At 52.8% G+C, this 22,289-nt stretch overlaps 2 protein-coding genes across 5 annotated transcripts in view; one reads left to right on the plus strand and one right to left on the minus strand.

The window, feature by feature from the left end:
• Nucleotides 1–877: 877 nt before the first annotated feature.
• ccdc32 (coiled-coil domain containing 32) lies at nt 878–5,946 on the minus strand. Its single transcript, XM_041213853.1, has 3 exons — nt 4,625–5,946; nt 3,538–3,694; nt 878–1,675 (listed from the first exon to the last, which is right to left on the minus strand). Exons 1-3 carry the CDS (start codon nt 4,875–4,877, stop codon nt 1,531–1,533), a joined length of 555 nt encoding a protein of 184 aa, XP_041069787.1. The 5' UTR covers nt 4,878–5,946; the 3' UTR covers nt 878–1,530.
• A 919-nt stretch (nt 5,947–6,865) lies between these two features.
• pcmtl (l-isoaspartyl protein carboxyl methyltransferase, like) overlaps nt 6,866–22,289 on the plus strand; it is a 30,748-nt gene continuing 15,324 nt past the window's right edge. Inside the window, exons 1-2 of one of the 4 annotated variants that reach the window (XM_041215323.1) lie at nt 6,866–7,043; nt 8,155–8,280. In XM_041215323.1, the coding sequence (XP_041071257.1) occupies nt 8,166–8,280 (115 nt within the window). In that variant the 5' untranslated portion in view covers nt 6,866–7,043; nt 8,155–8,165. The other 3 variants (XM_041215322.1, XM_041215320.1, XM_041215321.1) reach the window with 3 other exon arrangements.

Below are 22,289 nucleotides of genomic sequence, written 5' to 3' on the forward strand. Positions count from 1 at the left end.
TACATACCTGTCACAGGTGGTGCAGCACATCTGCCTCCTTTGTTACACATGGATCAATCTTACTGCAGTGTCCCTCAATTAAAGGCACAAATGCACAGGGAGGCACATTTACCCATACTCCTCAGTGTAGATGGAACTGCTCCATACATTTTGCAGGACACTTTCAATAGATATTGACTCAGAATTGGCCCCTTTAATTGTTTGAATCCCTCATTTACATTGAGGGACTTTAGTAAAAATAGGTTGAAAAATTTTAACAGGATAGCTTGAGACAAGGTCAAACAATAAAATATAGATCTATGGCTCTGTTGTGGAGAGAGCAGGATGCTGGGATTAATTTTGGCACTGATAGTAAGGGCTGAACAGCCTCTGCCTGTGCTGCAAAATGTAGTGACTGAAAAGAGGATTCAGCTCAGTGGCCCGTGTAACATTCCCATCCTGACGAGCTGGGTTTAATGTCCAGTCTGTGCTGAATTAGCTGGCAGCAGTCAGAGCAGAGGTAGGAGCACGACAATCACCCTAAGCCTCTCTCTGGGGAGGATTTGCCCTTCTGAGTACTAAAAGTGGCATTTGTTTGGGGGGGTGGGAGGGAGAAGACAGGCTGTGACTGAGTTATGCGGGGGATGATAAATGATTATAGAGCCATATTTACAGAATGAAGGATTAAAGGTCAGCAGCCTCTCAGTGTAAAAAAACTGCAAATAGCAGTTCCCACTCCCACTTCCCTGTGGCTTGCCTAAGTTCCCGACGTGTGGACTGGGCTGAGAGCTTTGCAGGAAAAGTGAAGCCTGGTCCAGTGTGAAGGGTCACCATTGTGGGGACAAGACAAGGTTGCTGAGATCACTAACAAAAGAAACAATAAAGAAAGGCAAGCAGGTTTGAAACTTCAGCAGAGTTTTAATTCGTTCTTTAATCTGAGATAGACATGCACAGGCAGATGAGAGTTTTGATAGGCTGAAGTGTGACTGTCAACCTCTGTTTAGAACCTGCCAGTTTAGACACTGTTGCTGAGGAACAGAGAGTGTGTGTGCTGTTGAATAAATGCTGTGATTGGTGAAACACATGATGGGATGTCCTTGAGTGCAAACTTCTTGACAAAGAGCAGCATTCTCGATGGTACAGGTCCATTACTGAACTGAAGGGTACGCAGATCATCAGCTTAAGGAATACTGAGCTGACCTTCCTTGTCAGGAATGTCCTCTGGGCCCCTCCAGCTCTACCAACTGGAATGCCGGATTTGCACAGGTCAAAGTGATCGCCACTACTTACAATAGAGTGGAAGAGGTCCTCAGAAAATTCCTGGGGTGTCACCATTTTAAAATACACACAAGACAACATTGAAGTACTATATTCAGCTGTTGAGATCACTGAGGTTCATTATTCACGCTTCCAGCTGGCACCAAATGTCACATTAAGTGGCTTGATAGTTCAGTGTTCGGGTGATGGGAGGTGCTCAGCCTGGTTCTGGCCTCTGCATGACCAGCTGGGAGCTTTGGAAGGACATTAGGGAGGGCACGGCAGCTTAGGTTGTCACTGCTCACAGGCCGAGCAGCTCTCGCTCTCCAGCTCTTCTTGGCTGGCAGGTTGACCCTCAAGGTTGATCAGATACTGAACTTCCTCTGCACTGACTGGAACTCTCTCTGGCTGAAGCCACCGCTTGAAATGGTCAATGGCACTGGATAAATAAAGGAGATAGTTACAGTGTGGACTGAACACAGGCAGGACTTTGTAAACGTGCAGAGTGATACAGACCGAGAACCTTTCAATACCGAATGGAAACACAAAAAAATTTGAACCGTCTAACAGAACAATATCAATTCCACATCTTCCATCTCTGAGTTAAAAGGGCCGGATTGACCAGAGCTAATTCTGGAGGTCCAGTACTCACAGTGACATGTCCCAGTCCTGTGCCCACACTGCTTTAAAACCACTCAAGTACATCTGTATTTGTGCATACTTGCATATATATCTGAGTGTGTGCATTTATATCCATGTGTGTGTGTTTACATATGAGTGTGTGCATATATATCCAAAATGGAAGATCTAGAATATATATCCAAATCTGTATGTATATTGAAATATATGCATTTGTGTGTATATTTTTAAAAATTTATTCTTTCATTGGATGTGGGCATCACTGGCAAGGCCAGCATTTATTGCTGACCCCTAACTGCCCATGAACTGAGTGACTTAGAAAGCAGTTAAGAGTCACCCACAAGACTGTGGGTCTGGAATCAGCCAGAACAGTTAAGAGATGGCAGATTACCTTCTCTAAAGGAAATTAATGAACCAGATGTTTTTTTTATGACAATCGATGATGGTTTCATGACTAGCTTTATATAACAGGTTTATTAATCCAATTCAAATTCCACCAGCTGCCATGGTGGGATCTGAACCCATGTTCCCAGACCAATAGTCTGGGTCTCTGAATTACTAGCCCCATGAAACTACCACTATGTCACCGTCTCCAACATGTCCCCTCTGCATTTGTATGTATTGGTATGTGGCTAAACCAGTTTGTTCACAATCTTGGTGCTATATTTGACCCCGAGATGAACTTCCCATCACATTCTCACTAAAACCGCCTATTTCAAACTCCCTAACATCGCCTGACTCCACCCTTGCCTCAGTTCATTTGATGAAACCCTGATTCGTGCCTTTACCTTGAGATACGACTATCCCAACACCCCCTTAGCCAGCCTCCCACTGTAAACTCGAGGTCATCCAAAACTTGTTGCCCAGATCCTAATTTGCACCAAGTCTCATTCACCTACCACCCTTGTGCTTGTTGTCCCAGACTGACTTCAAGTTAAGCAGCTTCGCAGATTTAAATGATTCCACAGTTTTGCCCTTCCCAACTCTGTAATCTCCTCCAGCCCCACAACCCTTACTCTGGCCTATTGAACATCCAATTTTAATTGCTTCAACATTAGCGCCTTCTGCCTGGGCCCTAAACTCTGGGTTCTCTTCCTGAACCTCTCTCTCCTCCTTTATGACATTCTTTAAACCCTACCTTTTTGCCCAAGATTTTGGTCATCTGTGCTAATGTTATTTAAGTGTTTGGTGTCAAATTAAGTTTGACAATGCTCCTGTAGAGTGCCTTGGGAGTTATACTACGCTAAAGAAGCTTGATAAATGTATGTTGTTGAGCAGGTCTGTCTGTGTGTGGGGTATATATTGGAATGTGTGACTTGGATCATGGCATGGACCAGGGTGAGGCTGGGATCCAACAGCCCACTGTACCCAGTAGTTGGCCATCCTAAATCCCGTGATATATAGAAACTCTCTGGGCTTTTGTCCCACATGGGCCCAAGGATCTAGGAGCATTGGTGCTTTCTTAATGTCAGTGAGTCACTGACAGGAAGTGGGGCAGGTAACAGCACCATCTCAACTCCTGTCACCTGTTTCAACACCCTGTCATGGGAAAGACAGATCTAGCAGGTGAACACATTCTCATCAGTGTTTGTGAAGGGAATTTGATGTGTCTGCTTTTAGAGACCAGATATAAGCCCGAGCATACTACAGACCACACATTACCTCTGGTCCATTTCGTATCCATTGCTGTACACGTCAGACCCGTACTGTTCGTGTAGGAAACGATCCCAACATTCCTTCTTTGTCTGCGACAGGCTGAGTAACATCTCTTTTGAACTTGGTTCCTCATTTAGACCCTTCAATTTTCGCAGGCGATTTTCTGTTAGAAAGACACATACAGTCCAGGACAGTACACAGACTGCACCAGCTAAACACATAGTTCAGGACAATATACAGACTGCAGCAGATAAACACATAATCCAGGACAGTACACAGACTGCACCAGCAAAAAACATAGTCCAGGACAGTACACAGACTGCACCAGCAAAAAACACAGTCCAGGACAGGACACAGACTGCACCAGCAAAAAACACAGTCCAGGACAGGACACAGACTGCACCAGCAAAACACACAGTCCAGGACCATAGCCGGGACAGTCTATGTATACACAGTCCAAGGCAACACACGGACTGCAACAACTAAACACAGTCCAGGATAGTACGCAGACTGCACCAGCGAAAAACTCAGTCCAGGACAGTATGCAGACTGCACCAGCTGAACACACAATCCAGGACAGAACGCAGACTGCACCAACGAGAAACACAGTCCAGGTCAGCACACAGACTGCACCAGCTGCACACACGGTCCAGGACAATACACAGACTGCACAAGCAAAACACACAGTCTAGGACAGTATGCAGACTGCACCAGTAATGACACAGTCCAGGACAATAGCTGGTGCAGTCTGCATATATACACAGTCCAAGACAATATGCACACTGCATCACCTAAACAACAGTGCAGGACCATACACAGGCTACACCAACTAAACACAGTCCAGGACAGCACATAGGCTGTTGGTGAGGATGTGCGTCCGTGTGCCAGTATTGGGTCGGTCAGTGACTATTGTGTTTTGGATATCTGCCTGATTGGGATAGACCAGGGTACATAGCAAGTTGCCCGTGGTGAGAATCAGTGGCTAGACTGACCACTGTACTCTGCCCCTGAGTCCCATTGATCAGCACACTGACAAGACTGTTGGCAGAGAACACAGTGACTTGAAATAGAAAGTTTTAAATCGCACACTCACCCAATGCTGCTAAATATTGCTGCGAATCTGCCATGGGAGTCCAAGGATTGACACTCGCCTGATCCTTGTTGCTGCTGACCGAGTCCATGTCCGGCACCTTTGCAGGAGTTGGGTTGAATATTTCTGAGAAAGAGTCCAGCTGGCAGCTTTCAACTGGGGACTTGGTTTCATTCCCGTCCCTTGTCTGAGCTGCTAGTCCAGAACAAATCCGCTCCCATAGCTCATCGCCAGACACAATGTCACCTGTATCCATTACCTGCACTCTCAGACAGAGCCAATCAGATGGACAGTGAGAGTCAGTCAGACAGGCAGCCAGACAGGGTCAGACAGAGACAGATTGCTTCAGTGGGACAGGCAATCAGAGAGCATCAGTCGGACAGAAGCAGACAGCGTCAGTCGGACAGAGGCAGGCTGCGTCAGTCGGACAGAGGCAGGCTGCGTCAGTCGGACAGAGGCAGGCTGCGTCAGTCGGACAGAGGCAGGCTGCGTCAGTCGGACAGAGGCAGGCTGTGTCAGTCGGACAGAGGCAGGCTGCGTCAGTCGGACAGAGGCAGGCTGCGTCAGAGAGAGGCAATCAGACAGAGACAATCAATCAGTCGGACAAAGTCAGAGATAGTAAGACGGAGGCAGTCAGGGTCAGTTGGACAGAGGCAGTCAGACAGAGACAGTCAGAGTCAGTGGGACAAAGACAGTCAGAGTCAGTGGGACAAAGACAGTCAGAGTCAGTGGGACAAAGACAGTCAGGGTCAGTGGGACAAAGACAGTCAGGGTCAGTGGGACAAAGACAGTCAGGGTCAGTGGGACAGAGACAGTCAGGGTCAGTGGGACAGAGACAGTCAGGGTCAGTGGACAGAGACAGTCAGGGTCAGTGGGACAAAGACAGTCAGGGTCAATGGACAAAGACAGTCAGGGTCAGTGGACAAAGACAGTCAGGGTCAGTGGACAAAGACAGTCAGAGTCAGTGGACAGAGACAGTCAGAGTCAGTGGGACAGAGACAGTCAGAGTCAGTGGGACAAAGACAGTCAGGGTCAGTGGGACAAAGACAGTCAGAGTCAGTGGGACAGAGACAGTCAGAGTTAGTAGGACAGAGACAGTCAGAGTCAGTGGACAGAGACAGTCAGGGCTTATGGGACAGAGACAGTCAGAATTAGTAGGACAGAGACAGTCAGAGTCAGTGGACAGAGACAGTCAGGGTTAGTGGGACAGAGACAGTCAGGGTCAGTGGGACAGAGACAGTCAGAGTCAGTGGGACAGAGACAGTCAGAGTCAGTGGGACAGAGACAGTCAGAGTCAGTGGACAGAGACAGTCAGGGTTAGTGGGACAGAGACAGTCAGAGTCAGTGGGACAGAGACAGTCAGGGTTAGTGGGACAGAGACAGTCAGAGTCAGTGGGACAGAGACAGTAAGGGTCAGTGGGACAGAGACAGTCAGAGTCAGTGGGACAGAGACAGTCAGGGTCAGTGGGACAGAGACAGTCAGAGTCAGTGGGACAGAGACAGTCAGGGTTAGTGGGACAGAGACAGTCAGAGTCAGTGGGACAGAGACAGTCAGGGTCAGTGGGACAGACAGTCAGAGTCAGTGGACAGAGACAGTCAGGGTCAGTGGGACAGACAGTCAGAGTCAGTGGACAGAGACAGTCAGGGTCAGTGGGACAGAGACAGTCAGGGTTAGTGGACAGAGACAGTCAGGATCAGTGGGACAGAGACAGTCAGAGTCAGTGGGACAGAGACAGTCAGAGTCAGTGGGACAGAGACAGTCAGAGTCAGTGGACAGAGACAGTCAGAGTCAGTGGGACAGAGACAGTCAGAGTCAGTGGACAGAGATAGTCAGAGTCAGTGGGACAGAGACAGTCAGAGTCAGTGGACAGAGACAGTCAGAGTCAGTGGGACAGAGACAGTCAGGGTTAGTGGACAGAGACAGTCAGGGTTAGTGGGACAGAGACAGTCAGGGTTAGTGGACAGAGACAGTCAGGGTTAGTGGACAGAGACAGTCAGGATCAGTGGGACAGAGACAGTCAGGGTCAGTGGGACAGAGACAGTCAGGGTTAGTGGGACAGAGACAGTCAGAGTCAGTGGGACAGAGACAGTCAGGGTCAGTGGGACAGAGACAGTCAGGGTCAGTGGGACAGAGACAGTCAGAGTCAGTGGGACAGAGACAGTCAGAGTCAGTGGGACAGACACTCAGAATGCGTCAGTCAACAGTAAGGAATTATCCAGACTCCACACAGGGAAATACTCCGTGTGGATCGGCCAGACAGAGTGACTGGGGAGCGGGGAATTCTCCCTCCCTCCCGATCAGGCCCGCCGCTTTTCTCACTGTTCGTCTCTCTCGGTGAAACCGGCGTCGCTCCGCCTCCTCCATCCGGGGCAGCAGCTGCGCAGAGTGATTGCGTCATCAACAGCGCGACGGGAAGAGAAAGTGAGTGTGAGACAGAGGCACTGAAAGAGGGAGAGAAAGACAAACTGAGATAAGAAATAACAGGAGTAAACTGATCAGCCATTCAATATGATCATGGTTGATCTTCCGTCTTAACTCCACTTTCCCACCCACTCCCCATTTTGCTTGATTCCCTCGGAGATCAAAAATCTGTTAATGTCAACCTTAAATTCACTCAATAATGTAGCATCCACAACCCTTTGGAGTAGAGAATTCCAAAGATTTACAACAGTCTAGAATGAAGAAATTTCTTATCTCAGTCCTAAATGATTGACCCTGTATTCTGAGACTGTTCCCCTGCCAGAGAAACACCTCTTAGTGCCTACCCTGTCAAGTCCCTTCACAATCTTGTATGTTTAAATGAGATCACCTCTCATTTTTCTAAATTCTTGAGAATATAGACCCAATTTACTCAGCCTTTCCATTTAGAACAACGCTCTCATCCCAAAGAGCAATCTAGTGAACTTTCATTGCACTCTCTGTAAGGTAAGTATATCTTTCTTTAGGTAAGGAGACCAAAACTGTACACAGTACTGCAGGGATAAAAACAAAAAAACTGTGGATGCTGGAAATCCAAAACAAAAACAAAAACAAAAACAACAGAAACATCAACTCTTTTCTTCTCCGCCAATGCTGCCAGACCTGCTGAGTTTTTCCAGGTAATTCTGTTTTAGTTTTTGTTTTGTGACAGTACTGCAGGTATGGTCTTGCCAAAATCCTGTAAAATTGTAGTAAGACTTCCTTACTCATACTCCAATTACCCTATAACAAAGGCTAACATATTATTTGCTTTACCGTTCTGTATGTTAACTTCCTGTGATTCATATAAGGAGACATTTGGATGCTTCTAAATACCAACATTTACCAGTCAATCACCTTTAAAAAATATTCTGCTTTTCCATTCTTTCTACCAAAGTGGATAATTTCACACTTCCCCCGTATTATATTTAATCTGCCACCTTCTTGCCCACTCACTAACCGGTGTACACTATTGATTGAGAAAGGTAGAGAGAGAATGCAATTCTGGGCATTTTGTGTGTATTTCTAGGTTGTGGTAGTTGATGTTGGAGCTAATCACTGTGCTTTGGTTCAGTTTTAAGGAAAATGCTGACCATGCTGAGGCTCTCGGTTGTTTTTCCAGTAGGAGTGTTGCTTGTGAGGACTATGGCGTGGACTTCCTCTGGAAACTCGCAATCACAGCTAGTCCAGAATCTTAGAAGTGAGTATCATAGGATCATAGAAAATTACAGTAAGGAAAGTGGCTATTCAGCCTATTGTGTCCACGCTGGCCGACAAGTAGACATCCAACCTATTCCCATTTTCCAGCTCTTGGTCTGACAGCCTTGTAGGTTATGGGACTTCAAGTGCATATCCAAGCAGTTTTTAAATGTTATGAGAGTTTATACTGCTGCCAGCCTTTCAGGCAGTGATTTCCAGATCCCCACCACCCTCTGAACTAAAAAATTCTCCATGAATTCCCTCTACACCTCCTAATTCTTACACTAAACCTATGCCTCCGGTTATGGATCCTCAACCAAGGGGATTAGTGGCTTCCTACCCAGCCTATCTAGACCCCTCATAATATTATACACTTTAATTAAGTCTCCCTCAGTCTCCTCTGTTCCAAAGAAAACAATTCTAGTCTATGCAATTTTTCCTCATAATGAAAATTCTCCAGTCCAGGCAACATTCATGTCAATTATTTTTGTACCCATATCTTTCCAACTGTGCAGTGACCAGACCTGCATGCAGTACTCCAGCTGTGGCCTAACTAGTGTTTTGTACAGTTCCAACATAACCTCCCAGCTCTTGACATTCTATGCCTCAGCTAATAAAGATAATCCCATATGCCTTCTTAGCCACCTTCAGGGATCTGTGGACATGTACTCCCAGGCTCCTCTCTTCCTCTATATTTCTCAATATCCTGCCATTTATTGTGTATTTCTTACCTTGTTAGCTGCCCCCAAATGCATTCCCTCAAACTTCTCTGGTTTGAACTTCATTTGCCACTGTTGCACCCACTGAACTTGTCTTCTTCATTATCAGTTGCACAGTCAATTTCTTTTGCCATCTGTAAAATTCTTAATCACACCTCCCTACATTCAAGTCCAAATCATTGATATACACTACAAAAAATAAAGGACCTAGAACTGAACCCTGCAGAATTCCACTGGAAACAGCCTTTCAGCCAGAGAAACACCCATTGACCATTACCCTTTGCTTCCTGCCTCTGGCCAATTTTGGATCCAACTTGCCACTTTACTTGGATCCCATGGGCTTTTACTTTTGTGATCAGTCTGCCACGTGGGACCGTATCAAAAGTCTTGCTAAAATCCATATAAACTACATCAAATGCACTAGCTTCATCGACCCTCCTAGTTACCTCCTCATAAAATTCAATCCTATTAGACACGACTTTCCCTTAACAAATTTAATTAATGTGTCTTTCTAAATGAAAAGTTATCCCTCAATTTTTTTCCAGTAACCTTCCCACCACTGAAGTTAGGCTGACTGACCTGTAATTACTCAGTTGACCTCATTCTCCCTTTTTAAATAGTACAGTATTAGCTGTCCTCCAGTCCTCTGGCACCACGCTGAAAGCCAGAAAGGATTGGAAAATGATGGTCAGAGCCTCTGTTACTTCTTCTCTTGCTTCCCATAACAGCATATGATACATTTTGTCTAGCCCTGGGAATTTATCCCCTTTCAAAGATGTTAAATCCCTTAATACTTCCTCTCTCTGTGTTAATTTCATCTAATATTTCACACCTCCCTGATTGCAATGTCTATTTTATCTCTCTTTTGTGAAAACAGACACAAAGTACTCATTAAGAACCATATCAACATCCTCTGCCTCCACACACAGGTTACCCTTAAAGTACCAAACTAGGCCATATTCCTTCTTTCATTATCCTCTTGCTTTTTATGTATTTATAAAAACAATCTTTGGGTTTTCCTTGATTTTACTTGCCAATATTTGTTCATGTCCTTTCTTTTTAATTTCAGTCTTATACTTTTTATTCTTGCCTAGGTTTTCTGTAGTATTGAGCCTCGGCACCTGTCATAAGCTTCTCTTTTTCTTTGTCCTCTCCTTTAATTCACGTGAAGTCCAGAAATACTCCCCTCTCTTCTTGGGCTTGCTACATACTGGTTAAAGAAAAGTTCTCATGAATGCATTTTAAGAATTCTGTGCTCTATGTGCCTTTCTCGCTAATTCTATCTCATTAATGTTCAAGTCGTTGAACTTCCCCACTGTTACTGCCCTATTGCTTTTGCACTTCTCTGAGATTTACTTACATATTTGTTCTTCTATCTCCCTCTGACTATTTAGGGGTTTGTAGTCATTCCCAATAATGTGATTTCCCCTTTTCTATTCTTCAGTTGAACTCATATGGCCCCATCTGATATCCCTTCCACCATTCATTCCTCTGCACAGTAATAAATTATTTAATCAATGTTGCGATCCCCATCCTTTTTTCTTTAGATCCCTCTCCATGTTGCCTGAAAATTCTGTAACCAGGAGTGCTGAGTTACTATTTCTGTCCTTCAAGCTATGTCTCAGTAATAGCCACCTGTGTGTTAATCTGTGCTCTCATCTCATCTGCCTTATTCCCTAGGCCTCTTGCGTTGAAATATACATCACTTAGTACTGCCAAACTCCCTTGTTGTCTTTTCTAATTTTTGTTTTCACTGCCTTCCAAACACGGTTACTAAGTTTCTGTCTTCCATTTCCAACTTTTTTTCTCTCCCTTCTGAATCTACTGTCAGTTTCCGACTCCCCTGCTGAGCTAGTTTAAAACCTTCCCAACAGTACTAGCAAAACCCCTGTGAGGATATTGGTCCCGGCCCCATTGAAGTGCAAGCTGTCTGGCTTGTACAGGCCCCACCTCCCCCAGAAGCCTTGGGAATCTAAAGTTCTCCCTCCTGCACCATTTCTCCAGCAACTTATTCATCAGCTCTACCTTCCTATACTTGTACTCACAAGCACGTGGCACTGGGAGTAATTCAGAGGTTACCTCTTTTAAAGTCCTGCTTTTTCATCTCTCTCCTAGCTCCATCAACTCCACCTTCAGGACTCATCCCTCTTTCTGCCCATGTCATTTGTGCTGATACAGACCATGATCTCTGGCTGTTCACCCTCCCCCTCAGACTATTCTGTAGCTGCTCATTGACACCAGAACTTGGCACCAGAGAGGTAACATACCATCCTCAATTCACATCTGCGGCTGCAGAAACTCTGTCTGTTCCCCTTACTACTGAATCCCCTAACACTCTTACTTTTACAGTCTCCTTTGCTCACCCGCCCACACGCACACATACCCCCCCCCCCCCCCCCCCCCCCCCCCCCCCCCCGCCCTGTGCAGCTGGGCTATGGCGCTGTGGACTTGACCTTCGCTGCGCTCTCTAGAGGACCCATCACTCTCACCAGTATTCAGAACTGAATATCAATTGGAGAGCACGTTGCACTCATGGGACCCCTGCCCTGCCTACCTGGACCTCCTTGTTCTTCTAGATGTCCCCCATACCCTCTCTGCCTGTGCATTGTTAAGCTGCAGGGTGAGTACCTCTGGAAGTGTGCCATCCATGCAGCTCTGAGCCTCACAGATTCCCCTTAGTGACTCCAGCCACCGCTCGAGCTTTGAAACCCAGACCCTAAGCTGCGCTAGCTGGTAACGTTTCATGCACATGTGGTCGTCCAGGCCAGGAGAAGTGTCCAGGATTTCCCACATGGCACAGGATTCCCATTCCACAGGGCTGTGGTTCCCTTTACTTTGTAAACTATTAACTAGAAACAGTTACCAGCTACTCACAAATCAAATTCTTCTTTGGTCAGGATGTCACTATAGTTGCTTTGCAGTTATGCAGCGCTAATGTTTGGGTTCAGGACCAGTTCAATCAAGTGAAATAAAATTAGAAATATCTGGATTAAGCTAGTGGGGCAGACAAAATCTGTGGAGCAAGCAGGAGGCAATGAGTTTGTTACAAAGCTTTCCTTATAACTGGGAGGTATTGCAGATAAATGCATTTAAAAAGGAACACAGCAAGGAGAAAACACACTGGTCGAGTGTAGACACGCTGATCACAGAGTTACTGTGCACACAGATCCTGATCTCGCACAGACATCGTGCACCTGGACCCTGATCTCGCACAGAGACCGTGCAACTGGACCCTGATCTCGCACAGAGACCGTGCGCTTGGACCCTGATCTCTCACAGAGACCGTGCGCCTGGACCCTGATCTTTCATAGCGACTGTGCGCCTGGACCCTGATCTCGCACAGAGACCGTGCGCCTGGACCCTGATCTCGCACAGAGACCATGAGCCTGGACCCAGATCTCACACAGAGACCGTGCACCTGGACCCTGATCTCACACAGAGACCGTGCGCCTGGACCTTGATCTCACACAGAGACCGTGTGCCTGGACCCCGATCTCTCACAGAGCCCGTGCGCCTGGACCCTGATCTCGCACAGAGAGCGTGCGCCTGGACCCTGATCTCGCACAGAGACCGTGCGCCTGGACCCTGATCTCGCACAGAGGCATTGCGCCTGGACCCTGATCTCGCACAGAGACCATGCGCCTGGACCCTGATCTCACACAGAGACCGTGCGCCTGGACCCTAATCTCACACAGAGACCGTGCGCCTGGACCCTGATCTCGCACAGAGACCGTGCGCCTGGACCTTGATCTCACACAGAGACCATGCGCCTGGACCCTGATTTCGCACAGAGACCGTGCGCCTGGACCCTGATTTCGCACAGAGACCGTGCGCCTGGACCCTGATCTTTCATAGCGACTGTGCGCCTGGACCTTGATCTCACACAGAGACCGTGCGCCTGGACCCTGATCTCGCACAGAGACTGTGCGCCTGGACCCTGGTCTCGCACAGAGACTGTGCACCTGGACCCTGATCTCGCACAGACACCGTGCGCCTGGACCCTGATCTCGCACAGAGAGCATGCGCCTGCACCCTGATCTCGCACAGAGACCGTGAGCCTGGACCCTGATCTCACACAGAGACCGTGCACCTGGACCCTGATCTCACACAGAGACCGTGTGCCTGGACCTTGATCTCACACAGAGACCGTGCGCCTGGACCCTGATCTCGCACAGAGAGCGTGCGCCTGGACCCTGATCTTGCACAGAGGCATTGCGCCTGGACCCTGATCTCGCACAGAGACCGTGCGCCTGGACCTTGATCTCGCACAGAGACCGTGCGCCTGGACCCTGATCTCACACAGAGACCGTGCGCCTGGACCCTGATCTCGCACAGAGACCGTGCGCCTGGACCTTGATCTCACACAAAGACCATGCGCCTGGACCCTGATCTCGCACAGAGACCGTGCGCCTGGACCCTGATCTTTCATAGCGACTGTGCGCCTGGACCTTGATCTCACACAGAGACCGTGCGCCTGGACCCTGATCTCGCACAGAGACTGTGCGCCTGGACCCTGGTCTCGCACAGAGACTGTGCACCTGGACCCTGATCTCGCACAGAGACCGTGCGCCTGGACCCCGATCTCTCACAGAGACCGTGCGCCTGGACCCTGATCTCGCACAGAGAGCGTGCGCCTGGACCCTGATCTCGCACAGAGGCATTGCGCCTGGACCCTGATCTCGCACAGAGACCGTGCGCCTGGACCTTGATCTCGCACAGAGACCGTGCGCCTGGACCCTGATCTCACACAGAGACCATGCGCCTGGACCCTGATCTCGCACAGAGACCGTGCGCCTGGACCCTGATCTTTCATAGTGACTGTGCACCTGGACCCTGATCTCGCACAGAGACCGTGCTCCTGGACCTTGATCTCACACAGAGACCGTGCGCCTGGACCCTGATCTCGCACAGAGACTGTGCGCCTGGACCCTGGTCTCGCACAGAGACTGTGCACCTGGACCCTGATCTCGCACAGACACCGTGCGCCTGGAGGCTGATCTCGCACAGAGAGCATGCGCCTGCACCCTGATCTCGCACAGAGACCGTGAGCCTGGACCCTGATCTCACACAGAGACTGTGCACCTGGACCCTGATCTCACACAGAGACCGTGTGCCTGGACCTTGATCTCACACAGAGACCGTGCGCCTGGACCCTGATCTCGCACAGAGAGCGTGCGCCTGGACCCTGATCTTGCACAGAGGCATTGCGCCTGGACCCTGATCTCGCACAGAGACCGTGCGCCTGGACCTTGATCTCGCACAGAGACCGTGCGCCTGGACCCTGATCTCACACAGAGACCGTGCGCCTGGACCCTGATCTCGCACAGAGACCGTGCGCCTGGACCTTGATCTCACACAGAGACCATGCGCCTGGACCCTGATCTCGCACAGAGACCGTGCGCCTGGACCCTGGTCTCGCACAGAGACTGTGCACCTGGACCCTGATCTCGCACAGAGACCGTGCGCCTGGACCCCGATCTCTCACAGAGACCGTGCGCCTGGACCCTGATCTCGCACAGAGAGCGTGCGCCTGGACCCTGATCTCGCACAGAGGCATTGCGCCTGGACCCTGATCTCGCACAGAGACCGTGCGCCTGGACCTTGATCTCGCACAGAGACCGTGCGCCTGGACCCTGATCTCACACAGAGACCGTGCGCCTGGACCCTGATCTCGCACAGAGACCGTGCGCCTGGACCTTGATCTCACACAGAGACCATGCGCCTGGACCCTGATCTCGCACAGAGACCGTGCGCCTGGACCCTGATCTTTCATAGCGACTGTGCGCCTGGACCTTGATCTCACACAGAGACCGTGCGCCTGGACCCTGATCTCGCACAGAGACTGTGCGCCTGGACCCTGGTCTCGCACAGAGACTGTGCACCTGGACCCTGATCTCGCACAGAGACCGTGCGCCTGGACCCTGATCTCGCACAGAGAGCATGCGCCTGGACCCTGATCTCGCACAGAGACCGTGAGCCTGGACCCTGATCTCACACAGAGACCGTGCACCTGGACCCTGATCTCACACAGATACCGTGCGCCTGGACCTTGATCTCACACAGAGACCGTGCGCCTGGACCCCGATCTCTCACAGAGACCGTGCGCCTGGACCCTGATCTCGCACAGAGAGCGTGCGCCTGGACCCTGATCTTGCACAGAGGCATTGCGCCTGGACCCTGATCTCGCACAGAGACCGTGCGCCTGGACCTTGATCTCGCACAGAGACCGTGCGCCTGGACCCTGATCTCACACAGAGACCGTGCGCCTGGACCCTGATCTCGCACAGAGACCGTGCGCCTGGACCTTGATCTCACACAGAGACCATGCGCCTGGACCCTGATTTCGCACAGAGACCGTGCGCCTGGACCCTGATCTTTCATAGCGACTGTGCGCCTGGACCTTGATCTCACACAGAGACCGTGCACCTGGACCCTGATCTCGCACAGAGACCGTGCGCCTGGACCCTGATCCCGCACAGAGACCGTGCGCCTGGACCCTGATCTCGCACAGAGACCGTGCGCCTGGACCCTGATCTCGCACAGACACCGTGCCCCTGGACCCTGATCTCGAACAGAGACCGTGCGCCTGGACCCTGATCTCGCACAGAGACCGTGCACCTGGACCCTGATCTCACACAGAGACCATGCGCCTGGACCCTGATCTCGCACAGAGACCCTGCGCCTGGACCCTGATCTTTCATAGCGACTGTGCGCCTGGACCTTGATCTCACGCAGAGACCGTGCGCCTGGACCCTGATCTCGCACAGAGACCATGCGCCTGGACCCTGATCTCGCACAGAGACCGTGCGCCTGGACCCTGATCTCGCACAGAGACCGTGCGCCTGGACCTTGATCTCGCACAGAGACCGTGCGCCTGGACCCTGATCTCACACAGAGACCGTGCGCCTGGACCCTGATCTCGCACAGAGACCGTGCGCCTGGACCTTGATCTCACACAGAGACCATGCGCCTGGACCCTGATTTCGCACAGAGACCGTGCGCCTGGACCCTGATCTTTCATAGCGACTGTGCGCCTGGACCTTGATCTCACACAGAGACCGTGCACCTGGACCCTGATCTCGCACAGAGACCGTGCGCCTGGACCCTGATCTCGAACAGAGACCGTGCGCCTGGACCCTGATCTCGCACAGAGACCGTGCGCCTGGACCCTGATCTCGCACAGACACCGTGCCCCTGGACCCTGATCTCGAACAGAGACCGTGCGCCTGGACCCTGATCTCGCACAGAGACCGTGCACCTGGACCCTGATCTCACACAGAGACCATGCGCCTGGACCCTGATCTCGCACAGAGACCCTGCGCCTGGACCCTGATCTTTCATAGCGACTGTGCGCCTGGACCTTGATCTCACGCAGAGACCGTGCGCCTGGACCCTGATCTCGCACAGAGACCATGCGCCTGGACCCTGATCTCGCACAGAGACCGTGCGCCTGGACCCTGATCTCGCACAGAGACCGTGCTCCTGGACCTTGATCTCACACAGAGACCGTGCGCCTGGACCCTGATCTTTCATAGCGACTGTGTGCCTGGACCTTGATCTCACACAGAGACCGTGCGCCTGGACCCTGATCTCGCACAGAGACCGTGCGCCTGGACCCTGATCCCGCACAGAGACCGTGCGCCTGGACCCTGATCCCGCACAGAGACCGTGCGCCTGGACCCTGATCTCGCACAGAGACCGTGCGCCTGGACCCTGATCTCGCACAGAGACCGTGTGCCTGGACCCTGATCTCGCACAGAGGCATTGCGCCTGGACCCTGATCTCGCACAGAGACCGTGTGCCTGGACCCTGATCTCGCACAGAGACCGTGCGCCTGGACCCTGATCTCGCACAGAGACTGTGCACCTGGACCCTGATCTCGCACAGAGACCGTGCGCCTGGACCCTGATCTCGCACAGAGAGCATGCGCCTGGACCCTGATCTCACACACAGACCGTGCGCCTGGACCCTGATCTCGCACAGAGACCGTGCGCCTGGACCTTGATCTCACACAGAGACTGTGCGCCTGGACCCTGATTTCGCACAGAGACCGTGCGCCTGGAGCCTGATCTTTAATAGCGACTGTGCGCCTGGACCTTGATCTCACACAGAGACCGTGCGCCTGGACCCTGATCTCGCACAGAGACTGTGCGCCTGGACCCTGGTCTCGCACAGAGACCATGCACCTGGACCCTGATCTCGCACAGACACCGTGCGCCTGGACCCTGATCTTTCATAGCGACTGTGCGCCTGGACCCTGATCTCGCACAGAGACCGTGCGCCTGGACCCTGATCTCGCACAGAGACCGTGCGCCTGGACCCTGATCTCACACAGAGACCGTGCGCCTGGACCTTGATCTCACACAGAGACCCTGCGCCTGGACCCTGATCTCGCACAGAGACCGTGTGCCTGGACCCTGATCTTGCACAGAGACCGTGCGCCTGGACCCTGATTTCGCACAGAGACCGTGCGCCTGGACCCTGATCTCGAACAGCGACTGTGCGCCTGGACCCTGATCCCGCACAGAGACCGTGCGCCTTACCCTGATCTCTCACAGAGACCGTGTGCCTGGACCCTGATCTCGCACTGAGACCATGCGCTGGACCCTGATCTCGCACAGAGACCATGCGCCTGGACCCTGATCTCGCACAGAGACCGTGCGCCTGGACGCTGATCTCGCACAGAGATCGTGCGCCTGGACCCTGATCTCGCACAGAGACCGTGCGCCTGGACCCTGATCTCGCACAGAGACCGTGCGCCTGGACCCTGATCTCGCACAGAGGCATTGCGCCTGGACCCTGATCTCACACAGAGACCGTGCGCCTGGACCCTGATTTCGCACAGAGACCGTGCGCCTGGACCTTGATCTCACACAGAGACCGTGCGCCTGGACCCTGATCTCGCACAGAGACTGTGCGCCTGGACCCTGATCTTTCATAGCGACTGTGTGCCTGGACCTTGATCTCACACAGAGACCGTGCGCCTGGACCCTGATCTCGCACAGAGACCGTGCGCCTGGACCCTGATCCCGCACAGAGACCGTGCGCCTGGACCCTGATCTCGCACAGAGACCGTGCGCCTGGACCCTGATCTCGCACAAACACCGTGCGCCTGGACCCTGATCTCGAACAGAGACCGTGCGCCTGGACCCTGATCTCGCACAGAGACCGTGCACCTGGACCCTGATCTCACACAGAGACCATGCGCCTGGACCCTGATCTCGCACAGAGACCCTGCGCCTGGACCCTGATCTTTCATAGCGACTGTGCGCCTGGACCTTGATCTCACGCAGAGACCGTGCGCCTGGACCCTGATCTCGCACAGAGACCATGCGCCTGGACCCTGATCTCGCACAGAGACCGTGCGCCTGGACCCTGATCTCGCACAGAGACCGCTCTCCTGGACCTTGATCTCACGCAGAGACCGTGCGCCTGGACCCTGATTTCGCACAGAGACCGTGCGCCTGGACCCTGATCTTTCATAGCGACTGTGCGCCTGGACCCTGATCTCGCACAGAGACCATGCGCCTGGACCCTGATCTCACACAGAGACCGTGCGCCTGGACCCTGATCTCACACGGAGACCGTGCGCCTGGACCTTGATCTCACACAGAGACCGTGCGCCTGGACCCTGATCTCGCACAGAGACCGTGTGCCTGGACCCTGATCTCGCACAGAGACCCTGCGCCTGGACCCTGATCTCACACAGAGACCGTGCGCCTGGACCCTGATCTCTCACAGAGACCGTGCACCTGGACCCTGATCTCGCACAGAGTCCGTGCGCCTGGACCCTGATCTCGCACAGAGAGCGTGCGCCTGGACCCTGATCTCGCACAGAGACCGTGCGCCTGGACCCTGATCTCGCACAGAGGCATTGCGCCTGGACCCTGATCTTGCACAGAGACCGTGCGCCTGGACCCTGATCTCGCACAGAGACCATGCGCCTGGACCCTGATCTCACATAGAGACTGTGCGCCTGGACCCTGATCTCACACAGAGACCGTGCGCCTGGACCCAGATCTTTCATAGCGACCGTGCGCCTGGACCTTGATCTCACACAGAGACCGTGCGCCTGGACCCTGATCTCGCACAGAGACTGTGCGCCTGGACCCTGGTCTCGCACAGAGACCATGCACCTGGACCCTGATCTCGCACAGACACCGTGCGCCTGGACCCTGATCTTTCATAGCGACTGTGCGCCTGGACCCTGATCTCGCACAGAGACCGTGCGCCTGGACCCTGATCTCGCACAGAGACCGTGCGCCTGGACCCTGATCTCACACAGAGACCGTGCGCCTGGACCTTGATCTCACACAGAGACCCTGCGCCTGGACCCTGATCTCGCACAGAGACCGTGTGCCTGGACCCTGATCTTGCACAGAGACCGTGCGCCTGGACCCTGATTTCGCACAGAGACCGTGCGCCTGGACCCTGATCTCGAACAGCGACTGTGCGCCTGGACCCTGATCCCGCACAGAGACCGTGCGCCTTACCCTGATCTCTCACAGAGACCGTGTGCCTGGACCCTGATCTCGCACTGAGACCATGCGCTGGACCCTGATCTCGCACAGAGACCATGCGCCTGGACCCTGATCTCGCACAGAGACCGTGCGCCTGGACGCTGATCTCGCACAGAGATCGTGCGCCTGGACCCTGAGCTCGCACAGAGACCGTGCGCCTGGACCCTGATCTCGCACAGAGACCGTGCGCCTGGACCCTGATCTCGCACAGAGGCATTGCGCCTGGACCCTGATCTCACACAGAGACCGTGCGCCTGGACCCTGATTTCGCACAGAGACCGTGCGCCTGGACCTTGATCTCACACAGAGACCGTGCGCCTGGACCCTGATCTCGCACAGAGACTGTGCGCCTGGACCCTGATCTTTCATAGCGACTGTGTGCCTGGACCTTGATCTCACACAGAGACCGTGCGCCTGGACCCTGATCTCGCACAGAGACCGTGCGCCTGGACCCTGATCCCGCACAGAGACCGTGCGCCTGGACCCTGATCTCGCACAGAGACCGTGCGCCTGGACCCTGATCTCGCACAAACACCGTGCGCCTGGACCCTGATCTCGAACAGAGACCGTGCGCCTGGACCCTGATCTCGCACAGAGACCGTGCACCTGGACCCTGATCTCACACAGAGACCATGCGCCTGGACCCTGATCTCGCACAGAGACCCTGCGCCTGGACCCTGATCTTTCATAGCGACTGTGCGCCTGGACCTTGATCTCACGCAGAGACCGTGCGCCTGGACCCTGATCTCGCACAGAGACCATGCGCCTGGACCCTGATCTCGCACAGAGACCGTGCGCCTGGACCCTGATCTCGCACAGAGACCGCTCTCCTGGACCTTGATCTCACGCAGAGACCGTGCGCCTGGACCCTGATTTCGCACAGAGACCGTGCGCCTGGACCCTGATCTTTCATAGCGACTGTGCGCCTGGACCCTGATCTCGCACAGAGACCATGCGCCTGGACCCTGATCTCACACAGAGACCGTGCGCCTGGACCCTGATCTCACACGGAGACCGTGCGCCTGGACCTTGATCTCACACAGAGACCGTGCGCCTTGACCCTGATCTCGCACAGAGACTGTGTGCCTGGACCCTGATCTCGCACAGAGACCCTGCGCCTGGACCCTGATCTCACACAGAGACCGTGCGCCTGGACCCTGATCTCTCACAGAGACCGTGCACCTGGACCCTGATCTCGCACAGAGTCCGTGCGCCTGGACCCTGATCTCGCACAGAGAGCGTGCGCCTGGACCCTGATCTCGCACAGAGACCGTGCGCCTGGACCCTGATCTCGCACAGAGGCATTGCGCCTGGACCCTGATCTTGCACAGAGACCGTGCGCCTGGACCCTGATCTCGCACAGAGACCATGCGCCTGGACCCTGATCTCACATAGAGACTGTGCGCCTGGACCCTGATCTCACACAGAGACCGTGCGCCTGGACCCAGATCTTTCATAGCGACCGTGTGCCTGTACCTTGATCTCACGCAGAGACTGTGCGCCTGGACCCTGATCTTGCACAGGGACCACTTACACAGAGTCACCACACACACACACACACACACACACACACACACACACACACACACACACACACACACACACACACACACCTTGATCACACACAGTGACCGCACTCTCAGACCCTGATTGCACACAGAGTGGCCACACACACAGACACTGATGACGCACACACGGACCCTGATCATTCACACTGACCACATGCACAGATGCTGATCATACACACACAGGGACCACACACAGACCCTGATCACAAAGAGTGACCACACACACAGGGATACTGATAACACACGCTGACCACAGACACACACCCTGATCAAACACTGACCACACACACAGACACTGATGAGGCACCCACTGACCCTGATCACACACATTGACCACAGACACAGACTCTGAACTTGCGCAGTGATCGTGACCTCATACAGTGACTAGATGCACAGATTCTGATCACACATGGACCCTGATCACTCACACTGACCACCTGCACAGATGCTGATCATACACACACGGACCACGCACAAACCCTGATCGCAAAGAGTGACCACACCCACAAACCTGATCACACAGAGTGACCACACACACAGACACTGATAACACACGTTGACCACAGACACAGACCCTGAACAAACACTGACCACACACCCAGACCCTGATTGCACACAGTGACCACACACCCAGACCCTGATCGCGCACAGTAAGCACACACCCAGACCCTGATCGCACACAGTGACCACACACCCAGACCCTGATTTCACACAGTAATCACACACCCAGACCCCGATCACACACAGTGACCACAGACACAGACCCTGATCGCACACAGTAACTACACACCCAGACCCCGATTGCACACAGTGACCACAGACACAGACCCTGATCAAACACTGACCACACACCCAGACCCTGATCACACACAGTGATCACACACCCAGACCCTGATCACACACAATGACAGACCTGATCAAACACTGACCACACACCCAGACCCTGATCGCACACAGTAACCACACACCCAGACCCCGATCGCACACAGTGACCACACACCCAGACCCCGAACGCACAGAGTGACCACAGACACAGACCCTGGTCACACACAGTAACCACACACCCAGACCCCAATCGCACACAGTGACCACACACACAGACCCCGAACGCACAGAGTGACCACAGACACAGACCCTGATCACACACAGTAACCACACACCCAGACCCCGATCACACACAGTGATAACAGACACAGACCCTGA

Source organism: Carcharodon carcharias, chromosome 20 (assembly GCF_017639515.1).
Source record: "Carcharodon carcharias isolate sCarCar2 chromosome 20, sCarCar2.pri, whole genome shotgun sequence".
Classification (NCBI taxonomy): Eukaryota; Metazoa; Chordata; class Chondrichthyes; order Lamniformes; family Lamnidae; genus Carcharodon; species Carcharodon carcharias.

Coding starts and splice junctions, on each gene's coding strand:
- ccdc32 (XM_041213853.1), bottom strand. CDS start 4,877: ATGGATACAGGTGACATTGTGTCTGGCGATGAGCTATGGGAGCGGATT. Junction 3,695..4,624: donor GCAATATTTAGCAGCATTGG/GTGAGTGTGCGA, acceptor TCTTTCTAACAG/AAAATCGCCTGCGAAAATTG. Junction 1,676..3,537: donor GGATACGAAATGGACCAGAG/GTAATGTGTGGT, acceptor TTATTTATCCAG/TGCCATTGACCATTTCAAGC.